Source organism: Diabrotica undecimpunctata, chromosome 9 (genome assembly GCF_040954645.1).
Source record: "Diabrotica undecimpunctata isolate CICGRU chromosome 9, icDiaUnde3, whole genome shotgun sequence".
In the NCBI taxonomy this organism is placed as follows: Eukaryota; Metazoa; Arthropoda; class Insecta; order Coleoptera; family Chrysomelidae; genus Diabrotica; species Diabrotica undecimpunctata.
The window spans coordinates 63,361,194-63,373,399 of record NC_092811.1 but is presented as its reverse complement, the minus strand read 5'-3'; the positions used below and the strand labels follow the sequence as shown (position 1 = coordinate 63,373,399).

Below are 12,206 nucleotides of genomic sequence, written 5' to 3'. Positions count from 1 at the left end.
AACACCTCGAAAATGTGGTATTTTAAGGATCTTCTTCGCATAATGTGCAATCTCCACATCATATAGCGGACGATTGGGTAGCTTTATTGGAAGTTTTTTTTCAAATATAAGCCGAATCCACCTCTGGGTTTCTTACGTAGGTACAGACCCGAACCGATGTGTTCCATTGCCCTGTTATGGCGAATATCCTCTTCCAATTTCTTTTGAGCATTCTTAGCGTCGACTACTGTCTTCGCCACCCCAGCTGCACCCCCCGCTAAAGCCCCCAAAGCGGAAAGGCCTGCAAATAGAGGTATGAGGGGTAGAAAACCTCCGGATTTTAGTGGTAGCACTTGTGGAACATCAACTTCTTTACGACCACCAAGTCCTTTGATTATGGATTTTGCTATTCGTACAGCCGTCAAAGCAGTATCTGTTAACGATGCTCCTCTTTTCATGGACTTTGCAATTTTTGGGACAACATCTCGATTGAAAGAGTAACGTCCCCGTCTTCCACGACGACGAGAGCATCCCATCCCCAACTTTCTTTTCGTTTTCATTCCACCAGTTACAATTAAAGCAGCACTTTTTTCACCAAAGCTAGCGTCTTTCGACTTGAAGCGCTCCCAAGCTCTATCTTCCAATTCTTTATCGGCCTTGTGGCGTTCTTCGAGAGATGAATGCTGCGAATAAGCGATATCGTGTCGTTTGCAAGCTGCGTCTAATGGATTAATTCCTGGATCTCCACGTGCAAGACGTTTTTTTAGTTTTGTTCCGGGTCCACAATACTGATAACCAGGAATATGTAGTTCAACTGGAAGTTTATTAATTAGAGAGTTCACGAGACCTCCTCCTTCAACGACCAACATTGGACTGATACCATGCAAGTGGTGACATCTATAATATATATTACCGTACTTATGTACTACACTTGTCACATGATGAAGGTCGTTCAGCAAGAGCAGACGCTACCAATTGAGAATTTGGACATTGCCCAGAAAACAACCAACGGTAAACATGGTAAATTACTACCGAATTCATTCAGAGCGATTATTTGCGGTCCAAGTGGGTGCGGCAAAACGAATGTTATGCTATCTCTTCTATTTAATCCGAATGGCGTCAAGTTTAAAAATGTCTATGTTTATTCGAAATCCCTCTTTCAACCGAAATACCAACTACTGCAAGATGTAATAGCGCAAGTTAAAGGTGTAGGATATTACCCATTTAAAGACAACGAAGAAATTATTAGTCCCAGCGAAGCTAAACCTCACTCCGTGTTTTTATTTGACGATGTTGCATGCGATGGTCAGCAAAAGATTCGCGAGTATTATTCCATGTGCAGACATAAAGATATCGATGCCGCTTATTTATGTCAAACATATTCAAAAATACCGAAGCAGTTAATTAGAGACAACTGTAACATGATTGTACTATTCAAGCAAGATGAGATAAATTTAAAGCATGTATTTGATGAGCATGTATCACCAGACATGTCATTTGATGAATTTAAAAAAATTTGTTCTGAATGTTGGTGTGATAGGTATGGTACTCTGGTAATTATAAAAGATTTTGCTCTCAATAATGGCCGATATCGCAAAGGATTTGATAAATATATAAAATTGTAAGATAATTGTTTAGTTGTCAACACAATGTTAGATGATACGGTTGCCATTGCGCTTCGCAAGAAGAAAGTCGCCGAATTGGCTAGATCAATTCGCAAAAAATATTTGGCATTAAAATTAGGCCGAACAGAACAAGATGAGTCCCTAAATAAACTGTTTAAACCACTCTCGAAACCTCTCAAAGATATTGCACAATCATCAAAAACGTTACATCATACTATCACTAACAAGTTTGAACAAGTTAAAAAAGAAGAAGTGAAAAAGGAAGAGGAGGAAGAGGAGGAGAAGAATGGTGATGATGGTGATGATGTATTTCTTGATGCACCTGATCTAGCGATACCTGATGAAAACATTATTCGAGAACCAATCGAGATTCCGATGGATGCCACAGACGAATATATCGATCAATATCCTTCAATAAGTCACAAGTACATAAAAGAATATTTAATAAAAGACGATAAAATTGATAAAAACTATGGTCCATTTTACGATTCTATTAGTGGCTGGATAATGGGAAAACGTCGAATAAACTTTGACAAACGCAATGGAGACATAATAATAATTCGAGAACGTGATTTAGAAGAACGTAGGTTAGGTGGTACGCCAGGTCTATATCAACTTTTATTTTATGCCAACCCTGAACAGTATAATGATGAGGATTTACAAAAGTATAAAACACTGTTGAAAAACACAGAGATTCATCTGGATACCTTAGGACGTCTTAAAGGTTCTAGTGGAGAAAAATACCATTCTATTATTAAACCTCTATTCAAACCATCTGATGCAGCAATGAAAAAGCATGCAACTCGATCCAAAAAAGAACTCGAACACAAAACGAAAACAACAACAACAACACGATCATCTTCATCTACGGCCAAAGGAACGGGATTGGATGACTCTCGTTTAACATACAACACTGCACCCATGGAGTATATTTATTGGGATGATCCAAATGAGTTAGTTGAACGTCTTAAACTCTTGGTGGCTTCGAAAGACGCAGGCAACACGTCTCTCGACAACGAAATCGTAGCCATCATCAATGAACTAAGAGAAGCTAATATAATAGAGTAACTGGGAATGTCAGTATCATTTCCATCATGAGTGTCGACAAATTCGGTCATCACTCCCGTAGTAGTAGTAACACCCAAAAGGTGGCGCGAGTCACATTTCCACATACTTCTGCCGGAAATATTAATGCCGAAAACGTGAAAATTTGCAATGTCAAGGATCCATCAGACAATGACGATGCTGCTACGAAAAGATATGTCGATAATCAAATAAACGAGATACGTGAAACCACAGTTCCACTTCTCGAACAAAAGTTTGAGAAAATAATCAAAGATGATCTGAATACACTAAAAACGGATACGGATAAAAGCATACAGGATTTAACCATCGGACTAAACGATGTAAGAGAAGAGTTTCATACAACCATAGTTCCAAATTTAACCTACAAAATAAATGAAGTAAGATCAGGCCTTTATAAAACTAGAGTTCCACTTATCGAGCAAAGATTGGAAAAAAAAATTAATGAAAATTTTAATACTCTAAAAAAGGATATGGATACAAATCAAAAATCTGCTATAGATGGTCAAAATACACTAAAAAATTATATGGATGACACGATAATTAAGTTGATAAAAACATCGGCACACGATATGGTTGTATTAAAAAAAGAAGTATATAACAACATAGATAAGGTTACTAAAATATTGTCAAATGATTTGAATACACTAAAAAAGGATATGAGTACAAATATAAAAGATTTTGCAGAAACAATTGCAAAAAATATGATAAACGAGATGAAGATGGAAGAGAGGTTAAAAAATGTAGAGAACGCAGTAAAAAATATACCCTAAAAGATGGAGAGGTTAAAACAAGTGGAGCAAACATTACAGAGTTTAGTAGGTAATATTCATCTAGATATAGTAGATGTGCAGAAAATGTCTAAAGAAAAGCAACAAGTGGTGAACGAATTGCATAAACCGACACGAAAAAACTATCCTCGTCGACGAACAATAATCAAAGGAATCGATGATTTGTGGCAGATGGATTTAGCTGAAATGCGTCCTTATGCACACCAAAATAAAAATTACAAACTAATACTAGTTGTAATTGATTGTTTTTCAAAATTTGTTTGGACACGTCCTCTAAAAACAAAGACTGGTGAGGAAATTACTCGGGCATTTTCGGATATTCTCGCTCATACTCGACGACTTCCGAAGAACCTGCAATCTGATCAGGGAACCGAATTTTACAACAGAAAATTTCAAAATTTAATGAAAAAACACGGAATTAATCATTACAGCACCTACACGATCAAATAAGCTGCCATTTGTGAAAGAGTTATTAGAACGTTAAAAGCAAAGTTATACAAGTATTTTAGTTTACATGGATCATACAAATGGTTAGATGCTCTGCCTATAATCACCGAAGAATACAACAATACAAAACACAGCAAAACAGGATACAAACCATCCCAGGTCAACAAGTCCAACGAAAAAGCTATTTTAAACAAAAGTTATAGCCATTTAAAGATTGCAGGTCCGAGAAAATTTAAAGTTGGTGACATTGTACGTGTTTCAAAGGCAAAACATTTCTTCGAAAAGGCCTACACTCCTAATTGGACTACAGAATTATTTAAAATTGTACAAGTTAAGATAACAAATCCTATAACATATTTGCTTGAAGACATGCAAGGTACACCGATAAGTGGAGGCTTCTACGAAGAAGAGATGCAGAAGACATCAAGCCCAGACATATACCTCGTTGAAAAAGTACTTAGACGAAAAGGTAATAAGATGTATGTGAAATGGCTTGGTATGGACAGCAAACATAACAGCTGGATTAACGCTAATGACACAGTTTAAGATCTACTTTTTAATCCGCCGCGTAGCAATACATTTTTGAAAAAAGAGGTAGATACCACAAGGAGTAGGGGGATATAAAAGAACTCATGCTTCAGAATCAAAGTCAGTAAAGTTATCATGGGTTCTCAAGATAGTGGGTATTCTTCTTATTCAAGTGATTGCGATGATATGTCTATCTGCGAAGAAGACAGTCATGGATTAGACTATAGTCATGGATTAAATAAAATTTTGAAAAATTATGAGGATGCCTCCAAATCAGAATTTTTCTACCTGCTTGCAACAAAATACACATTATCGGGCTATGAAGTACAATGTGGTATAAGCCCAGCAAGATCATTTATGCCTGCAGTGATTTTATCTCAACAATATAAAACTAGCAGCAGAATATCACTCAGCGTATACGAATGGAAATCCTTTATTTCAATCATCACACAACAACTAATTGATTTTTTCCAATCAACTGAAGACAACAACACCCAAACTTTTCCATGCGAAGAATACTGCACTGTTACCACAATAGTTTACGATGATTGCAAATTCATTATTGTTAAGAAGTATGGTGTGGAGTACTATATGGATGAAGAAGAAGTGAAGCAAATTGTTGAACTTAACACTAGTGTGATATTGCCTCGTATAAAGTGTTTAAAAAAGATGAACTTTTGTAAATATTATTATAATGTTATAGATTTTTGTAAAAATACTGTAGATAGTTTAAGTCCCTTGCAAATATTGCATGCATTTTGTTCTATAATGCCCGATGATATGACAAATAATGCTCTTAGGGAATTGCTTCATTTTAATAAAATTAAGGTAATTAATGATTTTAAATAAATAATACAAATACCAATTTAGAGTTTTTATTTTACCTTAACATATATATTTCAAACTATTTTACAATATATATATATATATATATATATATATATATATATATATATATATACAAGAAAGAGAGAGATAGCACGTGGATATTGTTATGCGTTTAGTACAAAAGAGAGATAGTAGCTTATAAACATAATTCGTCTCAAAAAATCAATTTTTATATATTTGCAATTTGTAGTTTTCTCTTAGACAATTTACTTAGGATTGTATTCGCTATTTTTGTAAATTGGGGGGAATCCATAGGGAGCCCCGCATCTTTGACACCCACATGACATCACTTTTTCAGAGTTCTTCACAATTTGTAGTTTTAATTCTCTTATACAATTTACGTTTAAACTAGATCGTATTTGCTTGGGAATCTTAAAATTCAGGATACATCCATGCTCTTGCTTACTGAACTCCCGTTGAATACCAATCACATTATGGTGAAGATGAATTTGACATAACTCTCCACTTGAAAGCGGAAATGTCTTTGTATGAGCATCAACTACAGCCCAATAAATTTTATTGGCTGCTATTTGTTGCAGATTAGCGGGAGTCCATAGGTCTGGTGTAACACACCTGTGAGACATTTCAACGTTCTTCTGCAATAAAAAAATCTATTCTAAAATACTGTAATGCCCCCATGGTAGCGTTCTAAAACTATTTGAAATTAAATATCTTTTATCATCATAAGGACTTAGCGCAATTTTTGTTTGTTCTATACTATAAACGTTATGGCAATATGACTGAATGGAGCGTTGAGTAGCAGTTTGTTCCTTAAAATCATTTAAACAGTTTACATAATCATCGAATTTTATAACATTTTTTACTATATTATATTTAGTCCCTTTTGCTTTTTTAGTGATTCGGCCGGATTGAACTTTAAAAGTATACATTTTTGATCGTAATCCCACAAATTTTGTCATAATTTCTCCTTTATTTTCATCTTTCATTACTCCTAAAACTTTTTTATTTACGCGAGGAATATTATATATATTATCTACAGCGTAATCAGATGTATCAAATTTTGATAAATCTTGTTTTATTACTTCCTCATATGCATCATGACAGTACAGTTCATAAATAAAGCTATCGGTATCCATATACATTAAATTACATTTATCTGCACCCAATTTTGGGAGCATATAGTCGTAATGAAATTGGTACATACATAATTTTGATATATCTAAAACAGTCATGCCAATGTATAAAGGTTTATTAAAAACTAGATCTGATTTAATTAGTTCTATAGCTACTAAATTTTCATTAAATATTTTTCGGCTATGAAACCGCGCACTAGAAATTAAATTTTTGGCACCATATCGCCCATTCCATGATCGGACTAGTTTTACTATTCTATGTTTCCTAATGTTTTCCATTGTCTTTCCAAATACACTATTATTTGCTAATTTATAGAGGTTTCTTTCGAAATCGTTTGTAGCTGTAGCTCTAAGTCGAGTGTTTAATTCTATGTAGGGTCGCAGCCACGCAGACTGCTTAAATTTCAAAATTTTATGAATCTTTGTTAAAACTAACCCATTAGCCAGCATTTGTTTTAAATTTCTATAATGAACGATATATTCTTTTTTATTATAAAGTGTTGTCATTAGTTTCGTATGATTTGAACCCAAAGCCTTGCGGTGTTCGGCAGCGAATGGAAAATCTGAGTGAAGATCGTGTAATTTGTGGGGGTAGTCCAAATCAACTTGTAACATATACCCTACTGGAGAGTCATCAGGTATAGACATAACATTAAAGTCGTTGGCATCCATCCATTCAAATCCTTCGTAGGGTAAGGGCTCTCCCATAGCCCACCCATATAAATTATTAACATCAAAATACATTAAGTATTTTGAGGGCTTTGTGGAGTCATATTTAGGCATGTACTTATTATTAGCCTCCGACATTCTGCCACTACATACTGAAATTCCTCCACGAATTGCTTTCTCAATAAACAGTATCATGTCAACGTCACGCAATAACTCTAGCTTACACCCCACGTATTTCAACATACAATCCCAAGAATAACCAGGCATTGTGTAGTACCATGCGGGATCTAAACCATAAGTTATTGAACATTTTTTTCGAAAATTTTCAAAAACATCTGCCAAAAGCAAAATATCAGTCTTTAAATACAAATCCGAATATTGACCTAAATTTGCAATGCTAAATGCATCCCAAACTGTTTTAGCATGAGTATATTGCTCATCTGTAAGATTCTTATCGTTTAGTTTATTATAAAATGCCTCTATCGGAGGTAAATCGGTAATGTCTAATTTTTCCCAACAGTCAATAAAATCATAACAAAAAACCCCTTTTTTAGTTATTAATTTAAAATTTTCGCTACTTAAACTGCTAAATTCTCGACTGCAAATTTTAAAGTCATTTTTATCTAATATTGATGCTAATTCATCTAAAGAAGCTCCTAAAAATCTTAATGAATCAATAAATCGAAATTTTATATTAGTAACTTTATCGTTAAGTGTAAATGAAATGTATTTTTCTTTATTGATAGGAAGTAGACTAATATCTCCTTTTTTACTTAACTCAGAAATTATAAAGTGCCCGTCGTATCCGTTCATATTATGAAAAATAAGTGGGACAACAAACAATTTTTTAAAATTTAAATTACATGCTTGGTGAGCGTAATTTCTGAACTCCCCCGTAAAATGATCATGATCTCTGACAACGATATCTGTGAAAGAAAAACATTTTTCGCATATGTGGCACACTGTAGCCCCACAGGTACTTGGTTTTTCCTCCATTGGTATTATTGTCTTAATTTTTGAATTAATACTTTGAGCTAAATTTGGTAATTCACTAGCAAACCACTCCATGCAGTCATTGCCTCTATAACTTTTAAAAAAAGACAACTTTTCATCATAGCTGCATTTTACATAGTATCCAGCACTATACGGAATATGTCTTTGATATTTTTTAGTGAAAAGTGATTTGTGGTCTGTAACTTTCTCTAACATGCACTCAAAATCTGCATATATGACAAATGGCGTTGTTTGTTTATAAGTATAATTTTTAAAACTAACAACATCATATTTAGGAAAAGACATTTTACAATTATTAATATCTGCACACATTTTTTCGTGTTCAGACAATTTCTCTGCAGTTGAAAAATAATTTAGACATCTATTACAAAGAAATAATTTGCGTCTGCTTTTATTTACTTGACTAGAAACTAATCTAGATATGTCAGTAATATAGCAGTAGTGGTACTTAATTTCAGAATCATCAGTATCCACTGGAGGTGCCTCATAATCGTTTAATTTAGGAAAATAGTGATTTTGAATTAAAAGAAGATTTACATGTTTGGCAACTACTTTTTTAGTTAATCTTGCTGGGTATACTGTGAAAAATGAATTTTTATTATTTTCTATCAATTCTAAAGCATATACATTGACTGATACATTGTTTATTTTTTCAAATTTTGAAATTTGATGTAACGGCATCGGTGCCTCCAAGTCTTCTGTTTTTAATACTGTGCTATAAAATGGATATGAGGACGTAAGTTCTTTATTTGCTTTAGCCGGATAGAAGGCACTAACTATTGCCCAATAAAAACAAGCCTGATCTGAATTTTTTATATTAATGCAAGCACGCTTTTTTGAATAGACTCTGGGAGTTTAATATAAGATGAACCATTTCCAATTTCATATCGATTAATATTTACTTCTAAAGATATTATTCTATTTAATGCAAAACCAGAGTCTTTTTCCTGAAACTCGGATAATTTAAGATTTATTTTATCTTTAACATTTTCAAAAAACCACCGCTCTGTATCGGCAGATATGTCTAGTATAGCATTTTTTGTATTAAAATATTTAAAAGTCACAATTTCATTCTCCCCCGATTTTTTAATAAATTCTCCACAAAAACAAACATTAACTTTAACAAGTTTATCTACCTTTAAAATTTTTCTGATTTTATTTTTAAAAATAATATAACAATCATTTAGGAAATGTGCTAAGTCCTTATGCCATAAATTAACTATAATTCCAGTTTTAATTCGACTATTAAACGCGGAAACTACATTTTCCCATTTAACTCTATGTTTTAGTTTGTTGTCTAGACCCATACCTACATGTCTATTTAAAATAATCTGTTTAAAATGTTTAAAATGTCCTATATGTGTTTGCAGTTTTCTAATTGTACCTATAGGCAAATTGCGTTTTTTTATTACTTTATTGCAAATTTTGATTTGTTTCGTTAAGCGTTTCAACCAAATTTCTTTGTCTTTAGCTGTAAATTTATCAAAAACTATCTTTCTAACTCTTTTGATGAATAACAATAAATTTTCGCATTGTTTAACAATATCCATAATGCTTACCTCTCTCTTTCAGTATTTCCAATTAGACGATTTTGAAGGATGCTAGGGGCTGGTACTTGCTTCCGATGTCCACAACACCTTGAAATATTATTGAATATTTGCCGTCAGCAAACTCGTTGATGACCGGCTTATAGGTCTCTGTCACTCTTCCGGGCAAAAAAACCACTTCTTCTCCCACATCCAGAAGAACGACTTGACCAAATTTTGACTTGACTAGTCTGGCCTCCTTAATCGGCACCGGAATGTTGAGGGGCAGGTCCTTAAGTTTTTTGATTGGTTTCCTCTCTGCAACCAGAGATGCTTCATTAATTTTAGTTAAATCCATCTGAAATGAGGAATATTATAACTAACAGAGCAGAACAAATAAATTGTAAAAAAAGACAAATATTGAAAAGATTTGTGATAAGGAAAACAAGAATAAAGGAATGTTACAACACCTTAGATGTGAATAATTTTGCCCACGCCACTATCTATGCCTAAAATATTGGTGACGTAATCTGCATAGACATGCAAGATCTTGTTAATTTTGCGAAGATTGACTTACCGAACTGTTCCGAGTTCTCCCGAACGGGACAACGCCCTCGGAAAACAGATTTAAGAATAATTGCGAAAAAGAATAATTATCAAAATGCTGGCTTGAAAAAACAAAAGAATGGCATTCAAAATGACCTTTTTTGCATTCAGTTATTTACTGCAAATTCCTTAGATATAAGAGAATAATTACGAAAAAGAATAATTATCAACATGTCGGTTTGAAAAAAAAAACACACAAACTAATGGCATTCAAAATGACCTTTTTGCAGTCAGTTATTTACTGCAAATTTCTTAGATTTAAGAATTATGAAAAAAGAATAATTGCCGAAAATGCCGGCTTCTGCAGTTACTGCAAATTCCTCTGAGTTCTCCCGAAGCGGGCACCGCCCTCGGAAAACAGATTTAAGAATAATTACGAAAAAGAATAATTATCAAAATGCCGGCTTGAAAAAACACAAAAGAATGGCATTCAAAATGATCTTCTTGCAGTCAGTTATTTACTGCAAATTTCTTAGATTTAAGAATTATGAAAAAAGAATAATTGCCGAAAATGCCGGCTTCTGCAATTACTGCAAATTCCTCTGAGTTCTCCTGAAGGGGGGCACCGCCCTCGGAAAACAGATTTAAGAATAATTACGAAAAAGAATAATTATCAAAATGCCGGCTTGAAAAAACACAAAAAGAATGGCATTCAAAATAACCTTTTTTGCATTCAGTTATTTACTGCAAATTCCTTAGATTTAAGAATTATGAAAAAGAATAATTGTCGAAAATGCTGGCTTCTGTAGTTACTGCAAATTCCACGGAAAACGGATAAAACAATAATGAAAAAAACATAAAAAGTAAAAAGAATAAGTGCAAAATGCTTGCTTTGTAGACACAAGATTTTATAGCAGAAAAACAGTTTTATTCAAAATCGGACACCAAAAAATATTTTAAAGAATTAAGAGAACACTTACCTTGCAAACTAGTTGACAAAACACGCACAATAACAGTATGGAAATGGAAGCACAATAACAGCATGGAATAGACCAAACCGAGGTGCACTTTCTAATTTATAGGTTCCCGTGCCCCACCCTATGACATAGTTTTAGAATGTTTGTATCCACGCAGTTTTATCATTGTGTTTGACTTGGAAAAAACCTGCATTCACCATGCACGTGATAAAAAATGCATTTCAATGACAAAATGCGGTGTGATAACAAAATTGCAAAGTAGTGTAGCCCGCAATTTCCTATACATATGGGCTGATAATTTTCTAACAATTCATTATTTAATGTTTTTTCAAATATTTTCTTAATTTATATAAATAACTCAATTAAAAATTTTGGGCATTAGTATAAATCAAGATGTTTGTCTGTTTACATGTCTTATTGTTGCTCTCTGTAACTGTTTGTGCAGAGAATAGCACTCTAAAGTATGCTACTTCTTTTCTTAAGCGTTTCGGATATCTAAATGCATCAAGTAATGCCATTTCTAGTATAGATATGATCTTAGTTGAATTTCAAGAAAAATACAATCTTCCGGTGACCGGAACATTAAATAATGATACTATGAATATGATGAGGAATAAGCCCCGATGTTCTGTTGCTGCCAATAACTATGTAATTCATTCGAAGTGGAATAAGACGAAATTGCGTTGGTATTTCCCTCAAGCTATTAGTAATCCTAATTATATAAATCTTGCTTCAGAAGCTTTCGATAGATGGGAGAACATATCTAATTTAAAATTTGAACAAATAATAATACCTTCTCCGAAGCCTGATATTACTATAACTGTGGTACCAAATAATCATGATTTTCGAGCAAGTTGCCAAGGAAACTCTAAATGTCCATTTAATTTCGACGGTCCCGGAAAAGTATTAGCTCACGCATACTATCCTGGTGCAAACGAATGCATTGAAATCCATCTTGATGCTACTGAACGGTGGTATGTAGGAAATGGCAGGAGTCCTGATGGCGAAACCAATTTTTTGGCAGTCCTAATGCATGAAA

General features: G+C 33.7%; 1 protein-coding gene across 1 annotated transcript; it reads left to right on the top strand.

Annotated features, from left to right (window-relative positions):
* Positions 1-3,463: 3,463 nt before the first annotated feature.
* LOC140450977 (uncharacterized) lies at positions 3,464-4,471 on the top strand. Its single transcript, XM_072544680.1, has 2 exons — positions 3,464-3,645; positions 3,988-4,471. Exons 1-2 carry the CDS (start codon positions 3,464-3,466, stop codon positions 4,469-4,471), a joined length of 666 nt encoding a protein of 221 aa, XP_072400781.1.
* The last annotated feature ends 7,735 nt before the right edge of the window (positions 4,472-12,206 follow it).